This window comes from Exophiala xenobiotica (assembly GCF_000835505.1).
Source record: "Exophiala xenobiotica strain CBS 118157 unplaced genomic scaffold supercont1.2, whole genome shotgun sequence".
Taxonomy (NCBI): domain Eukaryota; kingdom Fungi; phylum Ascomycota; class Eurotiomycetes; order Chaetothyriales; family Herpotrichiellaceae; genus Exophiala; species Exophiala xenobiotica.
Window position 1 is genome coordinate 1395241 of NW_013562493.1, and position 25504 is coordinate 1420744.

At 51.3% G+C, this 25504-nt stretch overlaps 9 protein-coding genes across 9 annotated transcripts; 5 read left to right on the top strand and 4 right to left on the bottom strand.

The window, feature by feature from the left end:
• Positions 1–54: 54 nt before the first annotated feature.
• PV05_02709 (replication factor C subunit 5) lies at positions 55–1565 on the top strand. The gene is made up of 2 exons (XM_013463292.1): positions 55–188; positions 254–1565. The coding sequence occupies exons 1-2, from the start codon at positions 102–104 to the stop codon at positions 1229–1231; spliced, it is 1065 nt and encodes a 354-aa protein (XP_013318746.1). The 5' UTR covers positions 55–101; the 3' UTR covers positions 1232–1565.
• On the bottom strand, positions 1550–6670 carry PV05_02710 (uncharacterized protein). The gene is made up of 5 exons (XM_013463293.1): positions 6338–6670; positions 6261–6289; positions 6110–6155; positions 4579–6053; positions 1550–4519 (listed from the first exon to the last, which is right to left on the bottom strand). Exons 1-5 carry the CDS (start codon positions 6491–6493, stop codon positions 1948–1950), a joined length of 4278 nt encoding a protein of 1425 aa, XP_013318747.1. The 5' UTR covers positions 6494–6670; the 3' UTR covers positions 1550–1947.
• A 294-nt stretch (positions 6671–6964) lies between these two features.
• PV05_02711 (uncharacterized protein) lies at positions 6965–10691 on the top strand. Its single transcript, XM_013463294.1, has 4 exons — positions 6965–7031; positions 7097–7905; positions 7953–9455; positions 9519–10691. Exons 2-4 carry the CDS (start codon positions 7472–7474, stop codon positions 10390–10392), a joined length of 2811 nt encoding a protein of 936 aa, XP_013318748.1. The 5' UTR covers positions 6965–7031; positions 7097–7471; the 3' UTR covers positions 10393–10691.
• An 87-nt stretch (positions 10692–10778) lies between these two features.
• PV05_02712 (uncharacterized protein) lies at positions 10779–13521 on the bottom strand (the record flags this gene model as incomplete). The annotated part of the gene is made up of 12 exons (XM_013463295.1): positions 10779–11229; positions 11309–11342; positions 11396–11519; positions 11569–11598; positions 11677–11940; positions 12201–12222; positions 12274–12545; positions 12595–12688; positions 12776–12895; positions 12992–13275; positions 13357–13368; positions 13428–13521. 12 exons carry the CDS (start codon positions 13519–13521, stop codon positions 10954–10956), a joined length of 1626 nt encoding a protein of 541 aa, XP_013318749.1. The 3' UTR covers positions 10779–10953.
• A 1578-nt stretch (positions 13522–15099) lies between these two features.
• On the top strand, positions 15100–15813 carry PV05_02713 (uncharacterized protein; the record flags this gene model as incomplete). Its single annotated transcript, XM_013463296.1, has 1 exon — positions 15100–15813. One exon carries the CDS (start codon positions 15100–15102, stop codon positions 15811–15813), a length of 714 nt encoding a protein of 237 aa, XP_013318750.1.
• An 88-nt stretch (positions 15814–15901) lies between these two features.
• Positions 15902–16947, bottom strand: PV05_02714 (uncharacterized protein; the record flags this gene model as incomplete). Its single annotated transcript, XM_013463297.1, has 3 exons — positions 15902–15945; positions 15994–16083; positions 16140–16947. The coding sequence occupies 3 exons, from the start codon at positions 16945–16947 to the stop codon at positions 15902–15904; spliced, it is 942 nt and encodes a 313-aa protein (XP_013318751.1).
• Positions 16948–17872: 925 nt separating this feature from the next.
• Positions 17873–18882, top strand: PV05_02715 (uncharacterized protein). The gene has a single exon (XM_013463298.1). The coding sequence runs from the start codon at positions 17904–17906 to the stop codon at positions 18675–18677; it is 774 nt and encodes a 257-aa protein (XP_013318752.1). The 5' UTR covers positions 17873–17903; the 3' UTR covers positions 18678–18882.
• Positions 18883–19095: 213 nt separating this feature from the next.
• PV05_02716 (uncharacterized protein) lies at positions 19096–22242 on the bottom strand. The gene is made up of 3 exons (XM_013463299.1): positions 21015–22242; positions 19691–20965; positions 19096–19639 (listed from the first exon to the last, which is right to left on the bottom strand). Exons 1-3 carry the CDS (start codon positions 21638–21640, stop codon positions 19588–19590), a joined length of 1953 nt encoding a protein of 650 aa, XP_013318753.1. The 5' UTR covers positions 21641–22242; the 3' UTR covers positions 19096–19587.
• Positions 22243–25082: 2840 nt separating this feature from the next.
• Positions 25083–25419, top strand: PV05_02717 (uncharacterized protein; the record flags this gene model as incomplete). The annotated part of the gene is made up of 2 exons (XM_013463300.1): positions 25083–25277; positions 25327–25419. 2 exons carry the CDS (start codon positions 25083–25085, stop codon positions 25417–25419), a joined length of 288 nt encoding a protein of 95 aa, XP_013318754.1.
• Positions 25420–25504: the final 85 nt, after the last annotated feature.

A 25504-nucleotide genomic window follows, 5' to 3' on the forward strand; every position in this document is an offset into this window, starting at 1 on the left:
ACGCGCTTCGACGCGTCTTCAAATTCAATTACCGCAGTTCGTACTCCGTAATATCTACCAAATTTCACCTCGGCGACATCAACAAAGCAACCACGTCCATCATGGCGCTGCTCGTCGACAAGCTACGGCCTCGATCGCTCGATGCCCTCACATACCATACAGATCTTTCAAATCGGCTGGCATCTCTGGTAAAAAGCCCTAAAGTTTAACAATCAACCGGGCTCAACAAGACTAACGCATCTCCATCTACCAGGCATCCTCCGCCGATTTCCCTCATCTACTCTTCTACGGTCCCTCGGGCGCAGGCAAAAAGACCCGCATCCTCGCGACCCTCCGCGCCCTATACGGCGGTGGTGTCGAAAAGATCAAGATCGACGCACGCATGTTCACGACGTCGTCGAGCCGCAAGCTCGAATTCAACATCGTCTCGTCGGTGTACCACCTCGAAATCACGCCCAGCGACGTCGGCACGTACGATCGGGTCGTCATCCAAGAACTGCTCAAGGAAGTCGCGCAGACACAACAAGTCGACCTGTCGGCGAAACAGCGTTTCAAGGTCGTTGTCATCAACGAAGCCGACGGTCTCAGCCGCGACGCCCAAGCCGCGCTGAGACGCACGATGGAGAAATACAGTGCAAACGTGCGCCTGATCCTCGTGGCCAACAGCACAGCGGGCATCATCGCGCCCATCCGGTCTCGTACACTGCTCGTGCGCGTAGCCGCACCCACCGAGACCGAAATCGGCGATGCCCTAGCAAAAGCCGGCAAGAAAGAGAATTGGAAAGTCATACCCGCCCTGAACGAGCGGATCGCGCGCGAGTCGGGCCGGAACCTGCGAAAGGCACTCTTGATGTTCGAAGCCGTCTACGCGCAGCACCCGGAACCCAGCGAGAAAACCCCCATCCCGCCGCCGGACTGGGAGATCCTGATCGAGCAGGTCGCCCGGGACATTGTCAAGGAGCGCACACCCGCGATGATCCTGGCCACGCGCGCGAAGTTGTACGATCTCCTGACGCATTGTATCCCTGCGACGATGGTGATCAAGACGTTGTGCTGGAAACTTGTGAGTCTGCCCGAGGTCGATGATAGCTTGAAACCCGAGGTCGTGAAATGGGCGAGCTTCTATGAGCACCGGATCCGCTTGGGCAGTAAGGTTATTTTCCATCTGGAGGCGTTTGTGGCAAAGTTTATGCGTATATTTGAGGGTTTCCTCGTCGGCATGGATTTCTAGTGCGGAAACGGACTGGAGAAGGCTGGCGAGTTGTCAAAGGTCACGAGAAGCTTACTGGCGAGCTTGTGCTTGCCCGCTCGGAGACTGTGTGTTTATGATGTTTAAAAAGCATGAGCCTGGCGTTGAAGGAAATGATGGGAATAGGATTGTATGCCAGAAGAGTGATAGAGGATGACAGAAAGCGAGCCTCGAGAAAGAGAAGATATTCTTCCTCTAAGAAATTTGTGCTGCGAGTACACGTGCTTGATCAAAGGTTACAAGACGGCAACGAACGAGGAGACGACTAAGTTGCTCGTCATGGAAAGGAAGAAAGTAATTGCAATTTCTATCCAAAGTCACCACAAAGACCCGAAATCATTGCTAGCCATCTCGCAATCGTAAGTCGTAACATCGTGTAGCCTCGTTTTTCTCCCCATTCATATGCTCATTTCCGTTCATTTGCGTTGCTGGACATGTTGGTTTCCGTCGCTTTGTTACGTCGTGTCATGTCTTTTTCTGTTCTGTCCTTTTCAAATAACAATGCATCAGTCGGCCGTCGTCTGATGTCTTCATACCATGCCGGTCTTCTTGCAAAAGGCTGCCGTTAGGGGGATTGATCATCCAAAAGCCCCGGCTGGCCTTCCAAATGTTCAAGCTGCCCTTCTTCGGTCTTCTCGCAAGCGTTCAGCTCGTGTAAATCATCACATAGCTCCGTAACAATGTCCCGAAGCCCACTCTTAACCTGCTTCCTCGTCAACCTCCATAGGCACCACCTCTTCCTCACCAGTCGCCGCGGTAGGTCCGGCTTTGTCAACATACTCTGCGCTTGTCTTCCTCTTCCTCGCCTCCAGAAGCACACCTACCCCTTTCTCCGCTGCCCTACACGTCGCCTCGTCCTTACAACTCGCCTTCCGAGCGTGCGCGATCTTTTCCCCGTCCAAGATGACTTTGCACCGCCAGCCAGACTTCTTACTCTGACTTGCCACGAGTATAGAGTCTTTCGCAACTTGAGAGAGCCGGGCTTCGGGATGCAAAACATCGAGATCGCGCTCGTTCGCGAATCTGTCCAACAACTTCATAAAACCGAGTTTGTCGAGCACAGACTCACACGCGTCGTTACTCCCGCCCGATTCAATGAACACAGCCGCCAGGATCGACTCAATAATGTCGGAGTACGACTTTGGCGCACGCAGATGGTAGAGGTCGGACCAGGGGAATTTTCTGTCGTTGCTGAAACTCTCTAGGATGCTTTCGCGGACTTCCTCATATGCTGCAATTGTGAGTTCACGACTTTCGATATCCTGACGACTACCTATTCGCTTAATATAGTCCGGCAGATAGACAGCTTGTACTGCTGCATGTTCTTCCGTCTTTCGTGTCCGGAAATCTGTTTGGATCTCAATAATACTGCGCTCGTGTGATGTCTGCAGCGCGAAGAACGCGAGCGTCACATGGCTGACCAGCGCATGTCGGCGAATCGTCATTTGTTCCGGCTCAAGCTTGAGCGGACTATGGAACAACCTCGCCTTGACGATGTGGTCGAGGATAGCGTCGCCCAGGAACTCGAGGCGCTCGTACGAAGTGGTGCCAGCACCAAGCGATGACTGTGTCAGTGCTTCAGAGAGAAGGCTGCGGTGAGTGAATGTGTAACCGATTAGTGTCTCGACTGGCGCGAGGAGGTCGAGACCTGGTAGGGAAGAGTCGTGTTTGATGGACAATCTTGCTAGATTATCCTCTGTGGAACGCCACTCGACTTCGCTGAGAAAGAGTTGCAAGGCACGAATGACTTTCTCGTGAGCAGTGCCAGAGGCTGCGCCATCGAGGCTTGCGGCACCGATGAGAGCCTCGACGATGTCAGCAAGCGTCTTTGCAGAAAGTCTTTTTTTCGAGGGTACGGCATCGACGGTGTCGGCACTGCTGACGCCGGCTCTCCATTGCGCTCCCGAAAACTTATGCTTTGTAAGGAAACGATCCAGACCGAGTTCTCGTGTCGTTCGTTGGAGACGGGCGTTGTTAACGATGCGCTCCCTATCCATGCTCAGGAGATTCTCTGGGTGATTAGGGTTGTCCACAAAGATCTGCAGAGAAGCATAGAACTTCAACAAGTCGTCTCCAAGAAACTCCAGACGGTCATAGTTCCGAGCGCTGACGCTAGGCAGAGTCAATGCTTGGGAGACCAGATCAAGATCAGCAAACTCCAGGCTTGACAGAGGGCCCTTGCACGCTTCCGCTGAGCGCAGCGTAACTTCAATCATATGGGTGATGGAAGGGATAAGCAACACCAGCTCGCCATATTCTGCCGGCAACCCCAAGAGTTCACAATTGTCAGCCAGCAAAGTCGTAGATACAGCGGGTTTGGTCGATAGCAAATGCAGTGGCGGATCCAGATATTCCAGCTTTCTTGAGAACCTCCTGGCTGCAATGCTGATTGCCTCAAGGCCGTCCACGTCCATGATTTCCGATTGAGTCAATTCATGGTCATAGACGAATGGTACCGGCTCTTCCCGATGCCTCAAAAGATATTTACGTTTGGAAAGTCCGCCGTCCGCAAGCACACTGGACAAAGGCATGTTGGTCGAGACTTGAGAATACCATCGTTCAAGGAAGCGCGGATCCATGTCGGGAACAAGCACAAACGGCAGTTGCTCCTTCTGAATGCCTTGAAGTCTCCTCCCCAATATGCTCATGAGCAGATGGAAGCTGATGTCTCGACTCAACTCCACTGAAAACCCAGAAACTTCCTCTCCCGCGTTGAAAGAGATCTGTATGCTGTTATAGGCGGTCAGGTAAAGGGGGAAGGATGTTGCGAAAAGCTTCAGAGGCAGAAGCATCAACATTGATGGATAGATGCTGGTCCCTCCGGCAATCTGAAAGGTGTGTGTATATAGCTTGGTGGAGTGCGACCAATTGCTCATTACCGGTGACCAAGGATCATACTGGTCGTGCACGTTACACATCCCGTCTTTTGTTCGAATGGTATTGTCCGGCTGGGTTCCGTTGTTGGTCGCTTTAGGCACCTCTGGAGGTAACAAGTTGTCGGTAACAAGTCCAGCCCGATATAGCGATAGGTAAGCGTGATAAGCAGCGTCCTTCTTGGCCATTTTTTCTGTCATCCAGTTCGACTTCGAATGGAAGACTCGCAACACTCCTGGGAGGGAGCTCGGGAGGTAGACCTTAGCAGACACTGCGACCCCAACCTCGCCTTCAACACAATATACCAACTCCGGCACATCGAGTCCTTCCTTCTTCGGCAGCTTGGAACAAAAACGCTGTAATCGTTCGCGAGCATTGTCAAAGGTCAATGTGGCCCTGCAAGGATCAGCCGCGTCCAACTAGCGCCAGTACGAGCATGAAAAAGATATACTGACCCGGTTGCTGGAACACGGAATATCTCTCCACCTGATTCGTCTTGCATCTGGACCGCTTTCAGCTCTTCTAAAGCACGAAGAGAATTTTCACATTCCTCCTTCATTTCTCTTTCTAAGGTTTCCCACATCTTGATTTTGGCACCTGTTTCCTCCCTAGGCCGGAAAACGACAAACTTCGAGTTGCGTTGCCGTGCTCGCCCTCTGCTCTGAACGAAACTTCGAAGATTGGGACGTTCGTCAAAGCATATGACCAGGTTCATGGCGGGTACATCGATCCCTTCCTCAAGTACTGATGTGGCGACGCAGATGTTTAACTCTCCACGTCTGAACCTTTCCAAGTTCTCGTTTTGAACATGCAGTTGAGCGAAATCGAAGACTCCTTGATGTCCCGGGTTGGAAGCACCGACAAAAGAAAAGGCCTGATAGTTGTGCATCTTTGAATGGTTGTTGATGAGCTCTGTAAGTGCCCATGCCGTATCTCTCTTTTTCACGAAGACGAGGCCTCTCAGGGTTGGACTATACTCTTGGGTTAGGAAATTGAAGAGTGCTTCCGCTTTTGGCGACAGATTGCTGTCCAACGCCCAGTCTGAACATAAGTCACTGGATTCACGAAAACTCTGAAGTATGGAGCCAATGAAACGGGATTTGTCGTTCGAGGGCCCTCCCAGTGCATATGCGTCTCCCTCTGCGGATGCTAGTACCAGTGCCTTTTGAGTGCCCGCTGTAATGAAAGCGTCGCAGGCCCACCTTCCCAGGTCTTCATGAATGTCCACGCATGATCTGTCAAAAGTGCGAAGCTCCTCGATAGCCGGGGTGGCGTTTCGTTTCAGGATCTGCTTCAACTTTTCTCGGGAACGCATGTCACTTTTGTCCTTCAGCAATCGAAAGAAAGGGTCATCTTCCACTTGTACTCCAGAGATTACGCCCCGCAAAATAGTCAACAACATTGACGGTGAACGACAGTTCCTCTCAAAGGTGACTGTTTCTAGCTTTGGCATATTGACAAAGGCCGTATATTCATCCAGTTGTTGTAGTGGCGTCTTGCACTTGGCATTGAGATTTGCTTCCAACTCACGTATTTCAGACGTTCTTCTCTTGGTAATAGGACTGGCAGAAAGCCCCAGGATATGCGGCAAGCTGTGGCCCAAGCCGCGAGCGTCAGGGGCATGATAATGCAGTTGCATGATTGTGTTTAGATCTGAACGGGCCACACAGTGGTGAGCTTCATCAACCACAAGCAGGGAGATATCTTTCAAGGACAAGAAACCATAGTTCAGCGCGTCAAGCAAAATGCGAGGCGTGGAGACGACAACATCGATGTTGAAGAGGACTTTGTCCCAGACCTCCTGGGTCCTCCAGTACTCCGCATTGTCCATACCGGTAATCAGCCTGAATTGGAATGCTGGAAGTTGTTTGGAAAGGAACGAGTATTGTTGAATGGCTAAAACGACGCTTGGAGCCGTAAACCAAACCCGCTACGTGCTGTGTCAGTCTAATAGGGGAAGATGGCATATAGCCATGTATGACGAACCTGGCCAATTGTACGTTGTAGTTCAGCTTCGATGCGTAACTTGGCTCTGCACCATGAATAAGCAATCACCTTTGACAAGCATGACAATGTTGACAGCGGAGGCTAGAGCAGCGAAGATAGCCACGAGGACCGTCCGTGACAATATACTTACACGAGAGTTTTGCCACTCCCAGTACTCATCTGCATGTATGTCAGTAGAGTCAATCGACGGATAAGACCCCGTCCTACGATAGCGATGATGTTGCCTTGCATGCTTTGCTCGAACATCTCGATCTGATAAGCTCGGGAGTGGAGCGGAAGACCGTCGTGGTCACCTGCTTCAGATTCACTGTCGGACCACGTGTCTTCTGACTCGAGATCCATTCTGTTTTGTGAGAGAATCATGGTGGAAGTGGTAAGCAAATGGCCAGCACAAGGCTAGAAGCGAAGGACAGCACTGTAGAGAGCGAAAGAGCCATAAAGCACGAAGCCCTGTGCATTGTCAGAAGAAAGATGACCATCAGTCTAATAGAACGCGTAACAAGAGTCAGCAAGCAGAGACAGAAAGTATCTAGAGGAGATCTAGAGGACAAGGTGTAACAATGAAGTGAAGCAGGTGAAGCTGTTGCGTTGTCCATCAGGCTTGGCAGATGATGCCAGTACTCCGGCAGCGGAGAAATATTTCCCCGACGAGGCTGAACAGCCTTTCCCAAGCTTCCCCTTAGCATACGCTTGGAGCTGGTGGCCACGCTGCTTTACTCAAGGATCGGCCGACCTAGCTTCAACTTCAGCTCAGCCTTAGCGCAAGCTGCTCAGGTCGCGGCTCAAACTCCTCATCCTTGTCATCAGCCGTACTTAGGCCCCCATACCCTCAGCGTAAGATGTCGCGTTTCTTTCATTGCCTCCACGCTGTGATTCTGGTCGAGCTTGCCATTGACATGCGGTAAGTTATGGCCGAGACCGACCGACTTTTACCTCTACTATAATAGTAGATAATAGTTCTTCTAGCTAGGCGAGAGAAAGCATTCCGCAATCAATGGTTCTCTGTGAACGACGCTACCTTATCTATCAGCCCGAGCGGGTTTTTGGCTCGATCGGCGCCTAAGAAAGCACTGCCCGACAAGCCCAATACCACGATGGTGGCTGTGCTAAAGCCACGAACGCCTTTTCGTCTCACCGAGTCTTTAGAGACGTATCCGTACATTCGCCATCCGTTGCCTTAGCCCAACAACTTCTACTCGACTTCAGGACCTCGAGTCCTCCTTGAATCCTCCTTGGACTCGAGGATGCATCACTCATGAAAGCGTACCGTGTCACATAGCACTCATGAGAACCGCACCTGTCAACACCATCGTGTCGCTGAACTGATCACGAGAGCTCAAAATGGTGCTTGATCCAGTCACGGCTTTCGGGGTCGCAGGCAACGTTATCCAATTTGTTGAATTTGGCTCCAACATCGTGAGCAAAGCCCGTCAAATCAAAGCGAACGGACAACTCCTCGAGATTAGCAAGCTCGAGGAATTCACCACAGTTTTAGATGACTTGAACTCGAGACTGCAGAACTATCCGCCGAGTAGCACAGTCTCAACGGGCCCTGGCTGGGAAATAGGCATATTACAAGCAAGCGAAGGCTGTCAAAAAGTGTCCGCAAAGCTGAGCAAGTTGTTGGAGAAAATGAAGACATTACGTGAGAAGAGATTCGGAGCCTTGCGTCAAGCCTTCTCCGCCGAGATCAAGGACAAGGAGATCAATACTCTGATGAGGGACCTTGAGGCGGCCAAATCGCAGCTCAGTCTCAATATAGTTGCATACATAAGGTGGGCAATCTTTAGTTGCTGATCTACGGACTGCTAACGTCTGCCAGCGCACAACGCGAAACCGACCTTAAAGAAGTCCTCCGCGTCAGCAAATCTGCTGAGACTACCTTCTTGGAAGTCGTGCGGAAAGACTACTATGATCTTAGGAGCCAACTTGACCTATTAAAGGATGTCGTCCACGGAGAGAGTTCTGCAACTCAACAAGCCATAAACGAATGGCAATCGACCTATGAGACCATGCTGGCTACTACATCTGCAAAAATTGCAGATGACACCCGACAGAGCCTCACCAGTTACGCCGTCCGTAAGATGCTGGCAAGCCTCTATTTTGTCCAGAGCAAGGACAGGCAAACTATGATCCTAGATGCCCACCGGACTACTTTTGATTGGATCTTCGACGATGACTTCTCTTGTGACTCTAGTGGATTAACATTCACCGAGTGGCTGAAGGAGAAGCAATCCCAGAAGGGGTTGTTTTATGTCAGGGGCAAACCCGGTTCTGGAAAGTCGTGTTTCATGCGTTATTTGGCAGAGCATCCCAAAATGCCAGCCCACCTTCAAGAATGGGCTCGGGAAAAGCCACTTTTGATGGCAAGCTCCTTCTTTTGGCGGGCAGGCACTAAGCTTCAGAAATCTTTGATTGGCATGCTACGCACAATACTGTACCAGCTCCTAGAACAGCAACCATCTCTCATGCAGATCGCACATCCAGAACGATGGCGGGCTTATTATCTAGGTCACACCAACCTGACAGACTGGTCGGAGCAGGAGTTAACCTCCTCGTTTGCTCGTCTGTTCACCGAGGCTTCCGACTCTGTCCGGTTCATGATTCTGGTCGACGGTCTGGACGAGTACGAGGGGAGTGACGCGCAGAGGCAGAACCTAGTCGATCTGCTGGTCCGCATTGCTCAATATGAGAACGTCAAAATTTGCGTTTCGAGTCGACCGTGGCCAATCTTCCAAGGAGCGTTCGAAAAGTATCCGAGCTTGTCACTGGAGGCATTGACCCGGGGGGATGTGGCGACTTATGTGCGCGACCATTTCAATGAGAACCCAAACTTTGTCGCTTTGAGCAAAATAAAGCCAACGCAATGCAGCAACCTCGAGTTACAGATAGTCGAGAAGGCATCCGGGGTGTTTCTGTGGGTCTACCTCGTTGTCCGAGACATGCTGCAACGGCTCCAGGCGGGCGCCTCCATTGGCACGCTCTTCAAGAGACTAGATCTCCTGCCACGCGAACTGGACGATTTTTTCATGCAAATCATAGAATCTATCGACCTCTCGGAGCGGGAAGACGCAGCAAAGATTTTCCAGCTAGTTATGGAGCTTCCGAAATGGCAGACCACTTTATTCACCTTGTCCTTCACTGAGGAAGTCAACGTGGATTTTGCGCTGCATCTCGAACACGACGATCTCTCCCAAGTAGCCATCGATCATCGGCTGTTGACCATGAGGCGGCGTCTTGCAAGCAGGTGTAAGGGCCTTTTGGAAGTCGGAGCGGAGATCAAGCGATCGCGATGGAGCGACTGGTCAATCGAGTTCTTGCATAGGCATGTGTCTCCCCTCTTTTTTCAGACTGTGTTGTTTTGGGTACTGACCGATCCCATATATAGGACCGTATACGACTTCTTCTGCCAAAATCGGGACTTGCGAGACCGACTTTCGCAGTTCATTAACGGACCCTTTGATGTGCCGCGCTACATGTGCAATGCGTCGTTGATGGAATTCCTTGTCCTGACAGATACGAACCAGACGTCTGGACCGTTCATGGAGGCCGGTCAAGACGCGGTGGCCATTGTCGTCACTTTGCTGCAATACGCGGCCCGGAATGACCAGGAGACACAGTCGGTCCCTCTCAATTTGCTTTCTGTTCTTGAACAACGGCTCAAGGAGAATTGGCCTGTGTCGATCATACGCCAGTCTACGGCCGGGATGTTGGCCCTACCAGGCTTCGGTCACTCCCAAGCGGTCCGCCTCTTCGCTCAGTGGCAACACGACGCGGAGTCGTTCCTGGCAATTGCCGTGCAGTACTCTTTGACGCGCTATGCCGTTCTCCAGTTAGAAGAAGCTCGCCAGGTGCTTCGGAACCACAGGACTCTAGGCAGACTTCTGGATCTGGCACTGAATCCGCTTCCCACCACACAGCAGAACATAAAGCCCATACCCTCGCCCAAGATTGTCGCTAAGCTATTGGACCTCACCAAGCCTAGGATACAGCCACCCGAAACTCCAGACCACCTTCGCGAGTACCCAATTACACTCGGAGATAAATCAACAAAAGTCATCATGGCGCTTGATCGAGATGAACACTGGAGCCGGAGAGTCCTTGATGCCTGGGCAGAGATCATTGCATTACTCATTGACCATGGGCTTTTCCCCTTGGAAGCCCGCACTCGTGTCCTTCTCAAAAAGAAGTTCCGAGCTGAGCAGGCGGAGAAACTTGAGGATCTCATGATGAGGAGAGAGTACGTTTTCGTGGAATCCTAGCCCAGGAGAGATGAGTAAGGGGAGACAGGCGTTCAAATTGCCGTGCATGTGCGGATGCTCCTGTATGGGTTTCTGCGATATGACGCACAGTTGCTCTCAAGGAATATTTGAGATCTGATTGTGACAACGCGTGCCGTTTAGCGAACAATAAGAATCGATTACTCGAGCGGGAAAACGTTTCCCTTGCTTTGCAAGGCAACGAACGTACCACTATTCAATGGTCTTTCCGGTATTCAGCGAGGGATTCTGTACCCGGACCTTCACCCCTTGGACGAGTAGTCCTCCTGGCGTGTAATGGGGCGATCATGTCGTATTCACGTCAAAGAAAGAGACAAATGATATGTTTCATGGAGGGTTTGTGATGGCGAACACGCATAGTTATTGGTAACCAACAAAGTTCAGTCTCGATGTCCCCATGCCTCCGAAAGCCCTTTGCAATCTGTAGCTCCCCAATCCACGTAAACATTTCCCAGACCCTGATTCACCCCGTCCAGAACGATCGTGCCCCAAAGTCATAGTAGTTTCCAAGCCTTTGGGCAAACGGGGTGATTGAGGCCCACTTCAGGACTTGATGTAGTCTTCTCGGACAACTCCTGCAGAGCTCCTACGACGCGCCGCGGCCAATTCCAGGTCAGCCAAGGTGCTTCGTCGGGCATGGGTGGTACCCTCCTCCTTGAACTCGGCTCCGATTTCTGTGAACTGCACAGACGGGACAAACCCAGGCGATTTCCTGGCAGAGCTGACCTTGGCGTAGAGCTCATCGACTTGTTCGAGCGACAAGCCCTTGGTCTCGTAGATGCAGAAATAGACGAAGGCCATACAGATGCAGCAGAAGCCCTGTGTTCGTTAACAAACTAACCCACACAGCGGAACGAAATGATGATTTCGCCTGAAGCCGGGGGACGGGTAGACTTACACCCCAAACAAAGAAGACCTTGGAACCCAGATTGCTGTACCATGATTAGAACGCCGCCTCAGAACAACACTGAAGGAGGTTGCTTACGCATTTCCTGGACCTGGGTTAACCATATAGGGAGTAGCATAGGCAATGGCCCAGTTTAGCAGCCAGTTGGAGGCGGTTGTCATCGACAAGCCCTTTGCTCGTGCCTTCAGTGGAAATATTTCACCTCGGCCAAGTAAGCAGGTCTCCTAGCGGAATCAGAAGGAAGGACATACCAGTGACTACCCATGCGCAAGGGCCCCAAGCTATTTCGGTTGTCAGCAAAAAGACTGCTCGGTCGAAGAGCTTGTGTAAAATTGCTCCAGAACTTTGGCGAGACTTACAGCAAGCGAAAAAGAAGATGTAGATGCAGACGAAGGCGATCAAGGCATTGCTGGCGGCCGGTTCTCCAGGTCTGGCGGTCCCCACGCTTGCAACGATAAGCTGGCAAACGGACATGCCGATGGCGCCGAACAGTAGAAGGGGTCGTCTTCCCCATCGTTCGACCAACCAAAGCCCGGGAACGGTGCTCGAGACATTGACAACGTCCGTAATGACAGAGATGATGAAGGGATTCTTAATGCCAGCACTGGTGAAATAAGTAGTACCTACAAATTGTCAGAAAACCGTACCCCTGGACACCGCAGAAAAGCAAAAGCGCACGTCGGTGGACGTCGTAATGTTTTGGGAAGTGGATGTCACGCTTGCACGTGCAAGTTATTCTTGAGGTAGATGCCAGGATAGGGAAATCCGCCGAGTGCGCCCCTTTTGATTCGCACTCGGCCCTCAACGCCACCCATTTCACAGTCCCTTGTATTGCAATCCATTTCATTCGCACACATTGAGGTTGCGATAGAAGCTCACATACCGTAGTAGAAGATGAAGTTGACCTGTGGGAAGTCAGAAAGATGAACAAAGCCAACAAATCAGTGGAGGCTGACCCCGGTCAATTGCTGCAAAGCCTGAAGCGCCATGCCTGTAAAGAGTCGCTTTCTGATCGGAGCTTTGAAACACGCAAGGTAGGAAGCAGTACCAATAGCCATTTCGTACTCGTGGTTTGCTTGGATCTCGGCGAGCTCATCAACCACAGCCGGGTGGTCGACAGGAAGTCGGCGAAGACGTGAAAGAGACCTTGCCGCCTTGGTCTGGTTGCCCTTCTTGATGAGGAAACGAGGTGTCTCAGGGAGCAAGAGCATGCCAACCACCAATATAACTAAGCTCGTGTCAGTGGGAGCCATAGCACCGTGGCGGAAGGTACGGACTGGCCCATGCAAACTGGACAGCAATGGGAATTCTGTAGGATCCAGTGTCCTGGCGATTTTTGGTTGAGTTGAGCACAATGGCGGCCAGGAAAAGCTTTCATGTCATCAGTACGGGCTGGCTGTATCATTGAACAAGGAGCGAAGCTCCCGGCCATGCAAGCTGTTGCTGGGCGCAACTTACCCCTATGGTGATGGCCCACTGATAGCAACCAACAATGGCACCTCTGATCCATTTCGGAGCTGTTTCGGATTGATAAAGGGGGATAGTAGCGCTCAGAAGCCCAACCCCGAGACCAGCAAACTATGACTCGTCAGATACCCATCCCAAAGAAGTAGGATCATAGCTCAGGGCTCATGCTGGAATGGCAACCGGTCTGCTGGGAAGGAGAGCACATACAAAGCGTCCAGCAACGAACATAGGGATGGCAGTGGCGGCAGTCTGGAGGATAACGCCGAATGTAAAGACACCAGTGTTGAAAATCATGGCAAGCCGACGGCCCATGAAATCTGCAATTGGGGCACTGAATAGAGCGCCAAAGAAAGTGCCAGCAGAAAGGATGGAGACGATCTCGGACGTCTGGCTGGCCGTAACGTCTCTGTAATTGTCCTTGGGGTTTACATATCCCGTTGAGAACAGATTCCTCCAGTATTTCATCGCGAGGATCCCTCCGATGGTACCAGCTGCAGATCGTCAGATGACTGTGATGGCGTAGACAGCAGCCTGGTTGTTCAGGAGGCACAGTCGGGGGACTGAATACTTACTATCATAGCCGACTGTTGGATCACGTCAGAGTCTGTCCTCAGAATTGAAAAGCCACACAGGCAAGACTTACACAGCACTCCACCAAATGCAACAAACATGCCGATTATCACGGCAGGAACCGCCGAGCCTGGCGTGTCGGCAGGCTTTGAAAACAGAAAGGCCATGGTGTGGAAATTGCCGAGCTTCGCCTGACGAACTGCCTTATGAGCAAGTATAGAGATGGAAGACTCGAGAGTGTCCGAATCAAATCGCTTGACGAAGTGAAACGGGATGGACCTGGCCTTCGTAGGTAGATATACCTTCGAGATGCGGGCAGACCCCAGCGGTGGACCATCTGGCCATCGTAAGATTTCGCGTATTGTCCAAGATCAATCGACACTGATGACACCGAGCGTCGACAAAAAGTTCCCCATTGTGCCATCCACAGGAGGCCCCCGCATCTCCACACAACAGGGGGTCTTCTGTCCACTAAACTTCACTCAGCAAGTCCTACCTTTTACCATAATTGATTGGTGGCAGTATTCTTGCTTGGAATGACTTAACGCAACCAAGCTTCCTTGTCGGAGAGCTTTTACGCCCATACCTGTTCGAAATTCAGGAGAGACGACTGCGGACATTTCGTGCTCTAACATCGTGATCGATGGTAAAGATACTTGCTTGAGCGCCTGCCTGCAAGGAGCCATACAGCAGACCTACTATTGGTCAGGAATGTCGGTCGGTACGACCTTTCGGTGTAATTGTCGATCAAAAAGCAGTGCAGTAGACTTCGGGACCCCGCGAAAGGAAGCACGAAGTATCAGTTGACGCCATGTATGCCGACTCACATCAAGCTTCATTGGCTCTTCGCTGCTTATTCTTGTTGACTGACGTCGCCGCGCATAACGTGGAGCTCCAGTATCCTTAGGAAATAGACAAACGGGCCGATGAGTGTGTTGACGGGCATGAGGGGAATCCTCTCAGGTAGATCTGCATGAGCCCAGGATCTCAGTTGCAGGTTCATCACTTGCCGCACTGGCGTGACTGGTTCAATGATATTGGAGTGCGGATATTGAGGATTCAAAGAGGAGAGAGGTTGCATCAGAATGCCAGGGGTCGATGGTAGTCCATGAGCCAGGCCGGAGAAATCTTGCATAGCCGGATTATAGTTTCTCCTTATTTCGCCGAGACCAGCTTGCCAGATGACGCAGACGAGCTCGGCCTGGTTCTCCTACAGAAGGATGGCGACGATCTAGCCCTTATGAACTCATGTCGGTTGGCTACTGGTACAGGAAGAGACACCAGCTTGCCCGATTTATCAGACAACGGCTGCCTTGTTATTAGAGATGAGGGGTAAGAAACCGGCTTTCTTGAGTAAGAGCCAAAGCGATACCAAGGTAGCCTCATGAACAAAGGCGACATTGCACGATGCTGCTGGTGGCATCCAACAGAGAGATGCCATGCTTCTGCGGGACAGTAAATACATTGTTATCGCGACAGACGGCCTGGAGCACTTTGTCTACAACCCTCAACCATGGACTGCCAACCTGAAGACCTGTGACCCGGTTCAGCTTCCTTACTTGCAAGAGGACCAGACACCGCCTTCAAGTCAGCGAAACTCAGACATTCACGTTGAAAGGGCAATGAATGATCCATGACCAGCCTTGTGAAGTTCACTGCCTTCGTTGCACTGGGCGCTTTTGTTTACCACACCAAGTTTGCTTTAGCCAACACAGTCGATCATCAAACACACTCACATGAAAATGATGGCCAACGCCAACGCCGAGTTCAAAGCCTTTTCGCCTTGGGCTGATATCAACAGTAGTGATGACGACCAACCGCAGTCTTTTCTTACAGACACAAACACGGCAGCCGTCACAGTGGCCGACTATGACCCTTTATGGCCAGAAAAGTTCCAGAAAATATCGCAAAAGCTCGAACACTACCTCTCTTCTTGTGGAGTGAGGTACCTTTCAATCGAACACATCGGTAGCACAGCTGTTGCAGGTCTTGCTGCCAAACCAAACATCGACATCATCATCGAAGTACCTGATGCGGAGAATGCTGCAAAAGCAAAGGAGACTCTGATACATGAACCTCCACCCGAAGAACATTACAAGTGTTGGGGAGACGGTGGTATTCGGGGTAGAATCAGCATGAAACTCCATGACCGCAGTATTCTTCCCGACCAGAGCGTCTACATCATCAACCAAAAGGATCCTGACGGCAGATTACTTATGCGAGGTCATCGAGCACTCCGCAACACCTTGAGGATGCCACAGCACGAATCTCTGAAAGCCGCATATGGTGAGCTGAAGATTGAGCTTGCTACTTCAAGTATAGACGGCGTCGATTACGGCCAACGGAAGAACCCTCTTATCCGAAAGATTCTGCGAATAGCTGGCTGGACGGACCAGGACATTGACAAGAAGGAAGCACTCGACTACAGAATCCCAGGAGACATTGATCTGCCTTACTGATAGCTTGACTATCATACCTCTACTTGCTACAGCCTGTCCACTGAGAACGCTTCATCATGTACGGCATCCTTCAAAGAATTGTCGACACTTATCCCAAAGCCTTCAATATGCTGGTGGAGTTACCCAAAAAGCCTGTCACACGTTAGCATCATGTTCCCTTTGAGCATTGGATGTACCGACCATAAACCTGTGCATTGTACCTCGTCATCTCCTGGGCGAAGGGAGGACTAGTTGACTGACTGATGTCGTCCACATAAATCGTGTCGTAACCTGGACAACAATATCAGTCAACCCGAGCGTTTCGGAGAAAAACAACAATCACCTACCTTTGAAATATGCGTCAACCAGTGTGGACCAAACACATTGGTCTGCATTGACGCCTCCAAAGAACAGAGTCGACATTTCGTTTTCCTGCAACCACAAGCCCAGCGGCGTCTGCGGCCCCCACAATCCTGAGAGACGGTTCTTGTTGAACCAAAGATCAGTGCCAGCGGCAACGCCCTCATCCTTCATCGTCCCGAGAACACCATATGGCTCGGCATTCCAAGACCCACGCATCAACTTCTTGCCAACATGGATCGTCGTATCATTCTCCTGGATGGTGCCCATGTCGCTGCCAAAAGTCTCATTTGCCAAACCATTGTCGCTGAATCCCAACTTGAAGGCAGGCGGAATGGTCAGCAGATCATACTCTGTGAGGCCCCAGTTCACCCAGAGAACCTTCATGCCATGCTTGCGGAACCCTTTGATCATGTTGACGGTTGGCTGGACGGCCGCTCGCCCTTTCGTCGCCTTCGGGGACAAATCTGGATGAAGGAAGAAGTTCTGCATGTCAATGATGACCAGTGCTGAGCGGTTTGGCTCAATCATGATCGAGGAGTCGACCATGGGCAATACTTTTGGAGATGTGACTGGAGATCGGTTGCTGCGCGTCAGGTCCCATGTGCCATTGGAAAGCTGGGTCCAGTAATTGTAGTAGTTGCCCAGGGTGGCCGTGGCACCCTCGAATCCGTCACCGACCATGCCATATTCTTGACGCTCATGGAGCTCGGTTGGAACTGCCACGGACAGGGCGCTGAATATGAGGGAGAAAACGAACAGGCGCATGGCTGTCAGTGCACGGAAGGCGGGCATGGTGAAAGGTGGGCAAGGCTGGGATGGATAGGGGAAACAGGTCAGTGAGCCTTTGGCAAGGAAGGTTACTGAGACATGGCTTTCCTCTCTTTTCTCACAGATCCAAACGCACCTTTTATATTCTCCTCAATTGCCCCGGCGACTCTCCAACCCGGTCAGATCCCGATCTCGACGGAGATGTGCATTTACAACATACGCTCGCTTTCCTGAAAAGTCGCTGTCAATTCGTCCCAAACAGGCAGGTCACGGCCTCAAGATAAGAGCTCGGCTCTGGACCCGACGACTTGGACGTTCTCCGCTCACAACCGTTGAACATTTCTGATCATCGCCCAGTATCTTAGGCGCTTTTTCGTATGCGCCGTTATTTTCTGTACCCAGTCAACGAGCTGAAACATATCAATCCCCATCCCGTGTGTACTGCTTCAACCTCGATTAGGAAGGCATGATCTGGCCAAAGCCGCTCGTGGTCGGACGATATCTCTACAGGCACAGCTCCACAACTCTGTAGGGCAGCCTCCACTTATAAGGTCGATATTCTGTGGATATCTACGCTTCATTGCCACAAGTGCCGTCCTAAGCGAAGTGCTTGCTTCAACCGCTGCGCTTTCCTCCGGCTGCCTTGGCATGCAGTGTTGACAACGGTAATATCGTAAGGTAAAGGCAAATGCGAAAGCAAAGAAGACGATAACGGCAAGAGCAAGCGATAGATTTCAGCGAGATCGAGGCCGGGGCACTATATGTGCACAGTACAGCCGTGCCGATCCAGCGAATCCTTCCACTGCGATGTTAGAGAATGACGAGGCTGAAATGGCAAGGCTGCACTTCCTAGCCAAGTCTAGCCTCGCTGGGAAGCCAATAGCCGTATTATGACGTCACTCACCGAGCACGAAATTCTTCCAGCAACCGTCCAACACAAACCTTGGACAATTCATGCCACTTGCATAAGGTATCTACGAATGTTGAAACTGATCTCTCGAGCTCCTCATCTCAACCGAACCTCCCAAATCCCCTGTACAGCATTGCAGCTGACTCGACTTACGTCCGTCCTGCGTCAATACTCCGTCCTTCGACCGCACAGCTGCGCAAGCACACCACCAAAGCTCCCATTCCGAACCCATCTTCTACACTCTAGAAACCACACTTTCCGGTCCATCCCATCTTCTTTCATACCTGCGTCTCACCGATCCTACCACAACCCTCCTTCTTCCACCATGTCCGACGACGCCTCCTACACGTCGTTCCTCGAGAAAGCCAACGCCGACCCCAAAGCCAACAGCAATACCCACGAACAAGCATCCTCCACGTCCGAACGACGCACACAATTCGACCCTACAACCGGCGGGACCACATCATCTTCCAACATCTCGCCCGAAGTCCTGCCCGCCTCGCTCAAGTCCCTCCCCGACATCACATACGTGTCCGACACAGACTCGCCGTTCGAGCCCGTCGTGTTTAACTACGCCGACTCCACTCTCCCCAGCAAATCCGATTTCGAAAAGTGCCTACACCATAAACATCACGACGCCGGAGCCGTCGAGGAATTGAGCACGCAGGACTTCGATCCCAGAGGAGAGTACACGGAGATCATCGAGCGAGTGGAGAAGGCCGGCAACGGCGCCGGGGTTAAAGTGTTCAGAGTCGAAGTCAGCAAGACGAGGGCAGAGTATTATATTGTCACGGTCGGAGAGAGGATGTTGATCGGTGTGGTTGCGAAGGCGGTCGAGAGTTGATGCTGCAAAACAAAGTGTGATTAGAAACGGACAAGAGCCACATAAGTGATGAATGATATCTGCATCGACCGACCACGGACGATGAGCGTCAGGTCTAGACTAATCAAGTCCCACCCTTGTATAATGTGCGTAGCATGATACGATTCACGGCGACACACGCTGAAGATGGCTTGCATGTCTGTATGAGTCGCCCGACGGTGTTGGAAAGAGTAGAGCAACTCCTTGATTTTGCTTGTAAAATCTATCCTTCGTTTCGACAAGAACTTACCGGGCATCCATCATCCCAAAACACCATACGTGCCATGAGCTATTGCCGACCTCATTGCCATATGGGATCAGATGCCACGGAAGCGGCTGATAATCGCTATGTCGAAAGGATCACACCAGCTACAACAGGACAACAAAGACCAAAACGAGCTTCACTTGTCCAATTATATTCTGCATTGACGATACGGTCTATGCTATGTACCGACTCTCAAGACGAGTCGATACCTGGATTCCGCATGTGAAGGTGGAAAACACCTTCCACACCCACATATTCCTAACCTCCTGCTACAGCATTATCATGCCGTGCATCTTCTTCGCAACACTCCCCTTTACTGCCTTGTTTCGGGGTGGAATTCAACATCCACCCTCTGATCTAAGTTGTGTTGTTCGCCGCATGTCCCGGGAACAAAATCATAATTCCCTCCTTGGTCGTAATTTTAGACAAGATTCAAGAGTCCACGCTGCAATGAGGAACTCCATATACCGCCAAACACGTCTCTCAAAAAATTGGTCCCGACAACTTGAACGCCGCTGTGCTGATCGCCATGCCGCTAATTCTCACGAGAGACATAAAAAACATCTGTACACACCAGCCAATGCTGACAATCGAGGCCAAGCGCAATGGTAATTACAATGATTAGTATTAGCAACCGTCCATCAAGCTGTTCTTCGGCCATCCATAGCCAGTTTTCGACCTGCAAGACGTGTTAGCTAAAAAACGATACAGTAGCTCGATATCAACCTACCAGCTAGTGATATTCGGATTGTGGTACACCTCGTAGTGGTTATTGATGTACTCGGTCGTGGGGTAACCGTCAGGATCACAGGACATTTCGCCGTCGTCGTCCTGGTAGATGCGAATGTAGTCGATTCTCATGGTCGCAGGCATCAATGATGCCAGACCGGTCAAGTTGAGGGCCGAGAAACCACTAGACATGCCAAAGTTGGCAATTATAGACATTGGCTCCTCAGGAACAACACGTTGATTGATGTTGCCGTTGGGACCCAGAGCCTCGCCTGCCATTCGCCAGACAGGATCTGAGCCGACGTACCAAACAATATCTCCCTTCGCTCCCGGTGTGTATTCGAAAGCGTACACTTGGTAGGCATTCCCATCGTACCACTGATTGTTCAAGTTCGAGATACCTGACACTGCTTGTTGTAAAGGTGCACCTTTGTACGAATTCATGGCCGTGACGGAGAAGTCGAAAACCTCCACGAAGTCGTAGTTTGGCTGATACCAAATGTCGAACGGGGCAACCTGGAATGACTGGGAAACCATACCGATCTCGTTTCCTAATGCGTCAAGGGTGCCGACTGTTGCTTCAAGTGCATCAATTTCTGGTGAGGATCGAGATTTCCCTGGGCTGGGATGATCTTCGCCAGAGCATGTGCAAGCTGGTAAGCGCATACCTGGCAGGTAATTGATTCCGTCAGGCGAACTCTGATTGGGCGTGATGCCTGCATCGCAAACATCGGCATAAGAGTACGGCCATAGACCGTCCGTGGTGGCAGCATAACCAGGTCTCCCAAGATTACCCATCGACCAAAAGCCGGGCCAAAATCCAACAGTATCTCCTCGGCCTGGCAGTGAGATACTGGCTTCCAAACGTCCACCTTTGAAGCAGAGTTGATTCCAAGATTGTACCATGCCAGATCGGTAATTCAGGCCGTGATTTTGGAACGCATCGAATCGTAGTTCCAACACACCATCATTGGTCGTGGCAGCGTCGGGATCGTACCATTCCAAATCTCTGGTCACGCCATACCAAATGTCTACGGCAGTCCAGTACGGATCGTCCCCGTCATAGAATGTCCGACCGGGAGTCGAAAACTCATCCGAGAAGACCAATTTCCAGGTATTGCCGTGATAGTCTGTCTTGCTTTTGACTGAGTCGGGAGTATCAGGATCGATGAGACCCACGCGCATATTTTTCAGCAATGGCACTTTCCCATTGCCTATGCAGCCAATATCTTCTTTGCACGGATCAGGGTTGTAAGTAACTTTTTGAACAAATGTCCTGCCAAATAAGTCAGCATGTGAAAAATTGAAGCGACAGAGAAGCCTACAAAACAGGGTATCCAATAAACAGGACAAGGATACCAAGTGTGATGAAAGCCAGCCCACCGACGTTGAGGAAGCCTCTCTTCGTGAAAATGTCACAATCTCGCGGCTCTCCATTGGGGTCGGGGTTGTGCAAATAGTCGTCCTTTTCAACATCCTCAGGGAATAAGAGAAGACCAGCTGATGGCAAGATATTGTACTTTTCGGACACCGTCTGCGTGTTCACATCATTGTCTTCGCTCCCAGATCTTGATCCAGGCCTGGACTGGCTGGAGTCTCTGAATGGATTTTCGAACCCTCGGCTGTCTCTACTTCGATCCGACTCCCAACTGGACCTTCGAGAAGAATAACTAGAGCGTGCGGGAGATCTTAGAGGCGACGGAGACCCATCGTCTCGGAATCTACCACGACCCGGAGGTAATAATCTCTCGGCAGAGTCTCGAAGTTGGTCTGAGGAATAGAGGTTGTTGAGTCGTGGCCCGGAGGTTCCAGGTCTCGAGGTCGTAGGTACAAGAGTCCTTGAGGAACTGTTCGAATCTCCACCTAATATGTCTCCTTGCCCTGAGTTCAGCCGAATGTGAGGAGGGACACGCGGCGGCGGAGAGCTGCTGCTGTTGCTCTGGGACGACATTGTGAAATGGCGACCGACTCGTCGTCAGGGAGACCGATCGCCAAAAGGATGACTTGTGGATAACTCGTTGTTGTATTCTTCAAAGTCCGGGTTCGGGAGGTACGATAGGGTTCGAGGGTCGTCTATGCTCGAAATAGCGAGCAGACGACTGTCAATTGGAAGCACGTCAGTCGAGATCGTAGCCGAGCCACTCGTAGGCGTCAGCTTCGCAGATGAGGCGTACCGATCGTGAGGGCAGCGGGAGGGGAGGAGGCTTAGAGTGAGACGGAGAACGGGTGGTAGTGGTCTTTGGTCAGGCTCGTGTGAAGTCGTGGGATTGTGAGGCGAAGCGTACGTCTACTCCTTTCTGGCCGGCCGGAAAGAAGTGAGCTTTGGTGCCAGGCAAAAAGGGACCGAAAAGTCGCGTGGTGGTAAAGGGGAGGCTGTGTCGAATAGCAGAGTTGATACTGTCGTATGAATAAACGAATGTAAGTGCTCTGCCTTACGGTGAGCCACGGATAGAGGGTATGGAGGAGAGGATGGTGTACATGATCAAAGAGTTTCGTGTTTGTTGGCAATTGCAGCAATGAGAAACGGGGTTGCGAAGCAGCGAAGGGAAATCCAGAGTTAGGGATGCAAGCCGCAGTCTGAAAGGCGCTAGGCGAGTTGCTAAGGAGTCTAAGGACGCAAGGCACAGAGTGTGAGTGCCCAGGTCCCAGGAGACGCTGCAGGCGGAACCCTATGCCCACCGCCCACCAGGCCTGTCGAGCCTAGTGAGGCCCCCGTGCCCCCCAATTCCAATGTGGCTTGGCTTCAAATTTGTAAATCAAGTGGGTTCTACGACCATCTCGCCTTCGATATCCAAGTTATCCATCCCCTTTGTCTCAGTGGTTATCAGAAAGGAAACGCGAGCATGATCAAGTACTGTACTTCATCTCGCGCATGGACTATTTCACCTGCAAGTTCACCACAAACAATGTTGCGGCCGAGCGAGCATTGATGGAGGACTACGATCTTCAGGCCCATCCTACCGAGTATCGCCCGACAACCACCTTTAGTTGCTGACTGTTTCCGGGCAAAAAAGACTGCAATCCTTCAAAGCGACTCGATTGCTGCAACTTCCCGCCCTCTGGCCGTATCTGAGCCTCGAAGCATGATTTATCTTGGTCGTTGCCTTTTGTAATCCACTCGTTGCCTAACATGTTGACCGCGATCATTTACCAAACGTGCCACAAAACTTGGACAGCGACAAGTCATGCTTTGCCAACAGCCACGGTTGATTCAGATCTTGTTAATGTGATCTTCTTTCTGTCTCAAGTTGAGAATGCATGTCTGGATCCGTCCAGTATGATTTTCATCTTTCATAACTACAATTGTCGCAGCTTGCAATCCACCGGGACCACCTCTCGCACGCCTTTTCAAAAATCCACAACCTGGCTTACACAAAGACAAGGACGAGGGTCTGGCAGAGGAGCCACAGCCATTGTTTGGCAACAATCAGAAACGGCTGCAAACGGCGACTGAAAAAGGACGCGTAGTGCAGGGCTCGTGGACGTGGCACAGCAGCCAAAGTCAGGGGCCATCAGAGACCAATGAACGAACCCGGTCCAGGTGGCGCTGCCAGACTCGAATGTTGACTTGCTGACACCCTGGGGGCTTCGTCATATGGATCCTGACGATCCTGCCGAAGTGCAATCTGACAATCCTTTTTCCGCCTCCACTCAGCCAGAGATACCAATTAATTGGCCAGTTATTCAGGAGCGGCTTCCAGATGCCCCTCTGCTGGCTGCTTGGGCTGCTGGGGATGCTATCTTTGAAATTGCGCCAGGAAACTGCCCAGTCTTGCATTCCCTGCCCAGAAATCGACATGGCCATTTTCTTGTGAAGCCTTGGGCTCATGCATCTCCGTTGCAGGATATAGATGCATGGCTTGATCGTACATTGGAACATGTTGAGGTTCGTCGGGATTGGAGCTCGGAATCGCTGCAATCTGGTGCCTCTGCGACTCAGCAATCATCTCCAGGCCAACGACCGGCGGCTATTGTTTCGCCCTCGTTTCGGTAAGGACATCTTTGATTTTCGTAGAAATCTCATCACTACAGGGAGCGTGATTTCCGCACAAGTGGCTGGTGATGCAGGTGAAAAGGGGCTTTAACAGCTTTTAAAGCTGTCGCGTGCCAGCATATGCTGTTCCAGCCAGAGCTTTCCCCTTGTTCTCTGTGGACCATCGGACATTTGAAGGATATACCCCACCAGAACTATATCTGATACGTGTCCGACCTCCACCGCAGCGCGACTCCTCCTTCCTGGTCACAACAGTTTGACTACTACCGATGATCTCTGCCTCTCATACCACGGGTTTTGCCGCATTTTGGGTAGTGCTCAGGGCTGTATCTAGAGCTGAACCAAGAAGGCGTTTGAGCATTGCTGACAAGCATTGGATTACTTGCTATCAAATCTGCCAGCTTCAGACTTCTGATTCCCTGTGGACACGGAGACATTAATGCAGACAGATCACGCAGATGGCTTGCGCTGGATTCATTCTCGAGCGGATAGTGCCTTGCTAAGTTGCTATCTGCCTGCTATGGGCATCAATGATATGAGTTGAGCATCACCATCGCAGATCCGGATAGGCTCCCATGTCTTCAACGATCGGCCACGGCTACCCGCAGGTGGTTGCGTCCAGCAGCCGTCTATCGCGGCGCTACTCCGTCGAGATCGCAAGTCTTGCATTCGTCGATAAAGACTTCAGTCTCCACGATATGGTTGCATGGCGCCACGATAAGGTCACAGAATAGGTGAGGCGGTTTTCACTGACACGACATCGGAATTGTCGGTTTCTTTGGGCACCGCACAGTCGAATGGTTTCGAAGCTGAGATTGTTGACTGCAGAAAGACCACAGATTCTCATTAGAGGCAGTCCACTATGAGCCGAAGAGACGTCCCCAGCTTGTTTCGCGGAAAATGAGGGCCTGTGTCGTCCACAAATCTGTACTGTTTTTCGAACTACATATATGGTTCGTACTTCACGACTCGGCCTCGTCTCCAGGTTTCCCCTACTGTACTGAAATCAATAGCCTTTATAGCAGCGGGATATCCTATCCAGAACATTCATGACATCTTTCCAATTGACGCCTAATTCCCCGGAGCAAACATAGCTACGACATCGATGTGGCAGTCAGAGTTTCGAGACAACGCGGCCGAGCTAACATTCATAAGATCCGGCGACAATAGCATGTAGCCTTGCTCGTGTGAGATCGCTGTGAATCGTCGCTGTTTTTGGACCATCAGCCAAATCAAGCCTGAGACTGTAAAGCGGCAACGTTACTCGATTCAGTGTCCGTCGGTTTTGGTGTCACGCCGGCCAGGAAAACATCGAATGCATCCTGTGCCTAAGACTTTATTCGACGTGCTATGCTACCGTTATCCTGGAAGACAACTGCACTCAACAGTGCCTTTCACCATGTCTACAGTTGAGGCTGTCAAGAGCAAGTCCCTCGACCCACAAGAGTTCCGACGCCTCCACAGCAGTCGGGATCCAAGAGCGCAGAGACCGCAAGATCGGGCACAATATGACGAACTTCAGAAGCAGCAACGCGCGCAGGTGATATTGAGTCACTACCAGATGCTGATGAATTATGCTATCGCGAATGAGAAGGTGGGATCGCCAAATCGTGCGCAAGGAACAGGTTAATGACACTCGACAGTCGATTCCGCAGACTCGTGCCTACTTTCAGAAGGTAGCGCTGGGTATAGACACTGAGCCGATTATCAAGAATTGGTTCAATGACGGGCTCTGATGTGGCTGGCTCCTTTAATGAGAAGCAGAGGACCATTCGGTGGGCGGAGGGTAGACTGCTGGGAAGAAGTATTGCTGCAGTTACC

Coding starts and splice junctions, on each gene's coding strand:
- PV05_02710 (XM_013463293.1), bottom strand. CDS start 6,493: ATGATTCTCTCACAAAACAGAATGGATCTCGAGTCAGAAGACACGTGG. Junction 6,054..6,109: donor TACAACGTACAATTGGCCAG/GTTCGTCATACA, acceptor CACAGCACGTAG/CGGGTTTGGTTTACGGCTCC. Junction 4,520..4,578: donor TTCCGTGTTCCAGCAACCGG/GTCAGTATATCT, acceptor TGATCCTTGCAG/GGCCACATTGACCTTTGACA.
- PV05_02716 (XM_013463299.1), bottom strand. CDS start 21,640: ATGTCGTCCCAGAGCAACAGCAGCAGCTCTCCGCCGCCGCGTGTCCCT. Junction 20,966..21,014: donor TTTATTGGATACCCTGTTTT/GTAGGCTTCTCT, acceptor CTTATTTGGCAG/GACATTTGTTCAAAAAGTTA. Junction 19,640..19,690: donor AATCCGAATATCACTAGCTG/GTAGGTTGATAT, acceptor CACGTCTTGCAG/GTCGAAAACTGGCTATGGAT.
- PV05_02709 (XM_013463292.1), top strand. CDS start 102: ATGGCGCTGCTCGTCGACAAGCTACGGCCTCGATCGCTCGATGCCCTC. Junction 189..253: donor CAAATCGGCTGGCATCTCTG/GTAAAAAGCCCT, acceptor TCCATCTACCAG/GCATCCTCCGCCGATTTCCC.
- PV05_02711 (XM_013463294.1), top strand. CDS start 7,472: ATGGTGCTTGATCCAGTCACGGCTTTCGGGGTCGCAGGCAACGTTATC. Junction 7,906..7,952: donor AATATAGTTGCATACATAAG/GTGGGCAATCTT, acceptor AACGTCTGCCAG/CGCACAACGCGAAACCGACC. Junction 9,456..9,518: donor TCAATCGAGTTCTTGCATAG/GCATGTGTCTCC, acceptor TCCCATATATAG/GACCGTATACGACTTCTTCT.
- PV05_02715 (XM_013463298.1), top strand. CDS start 17,904: ATGTTGAAACTGATCTCTCGAGCTCCTCATCTCAACCGAACCTCCCAA.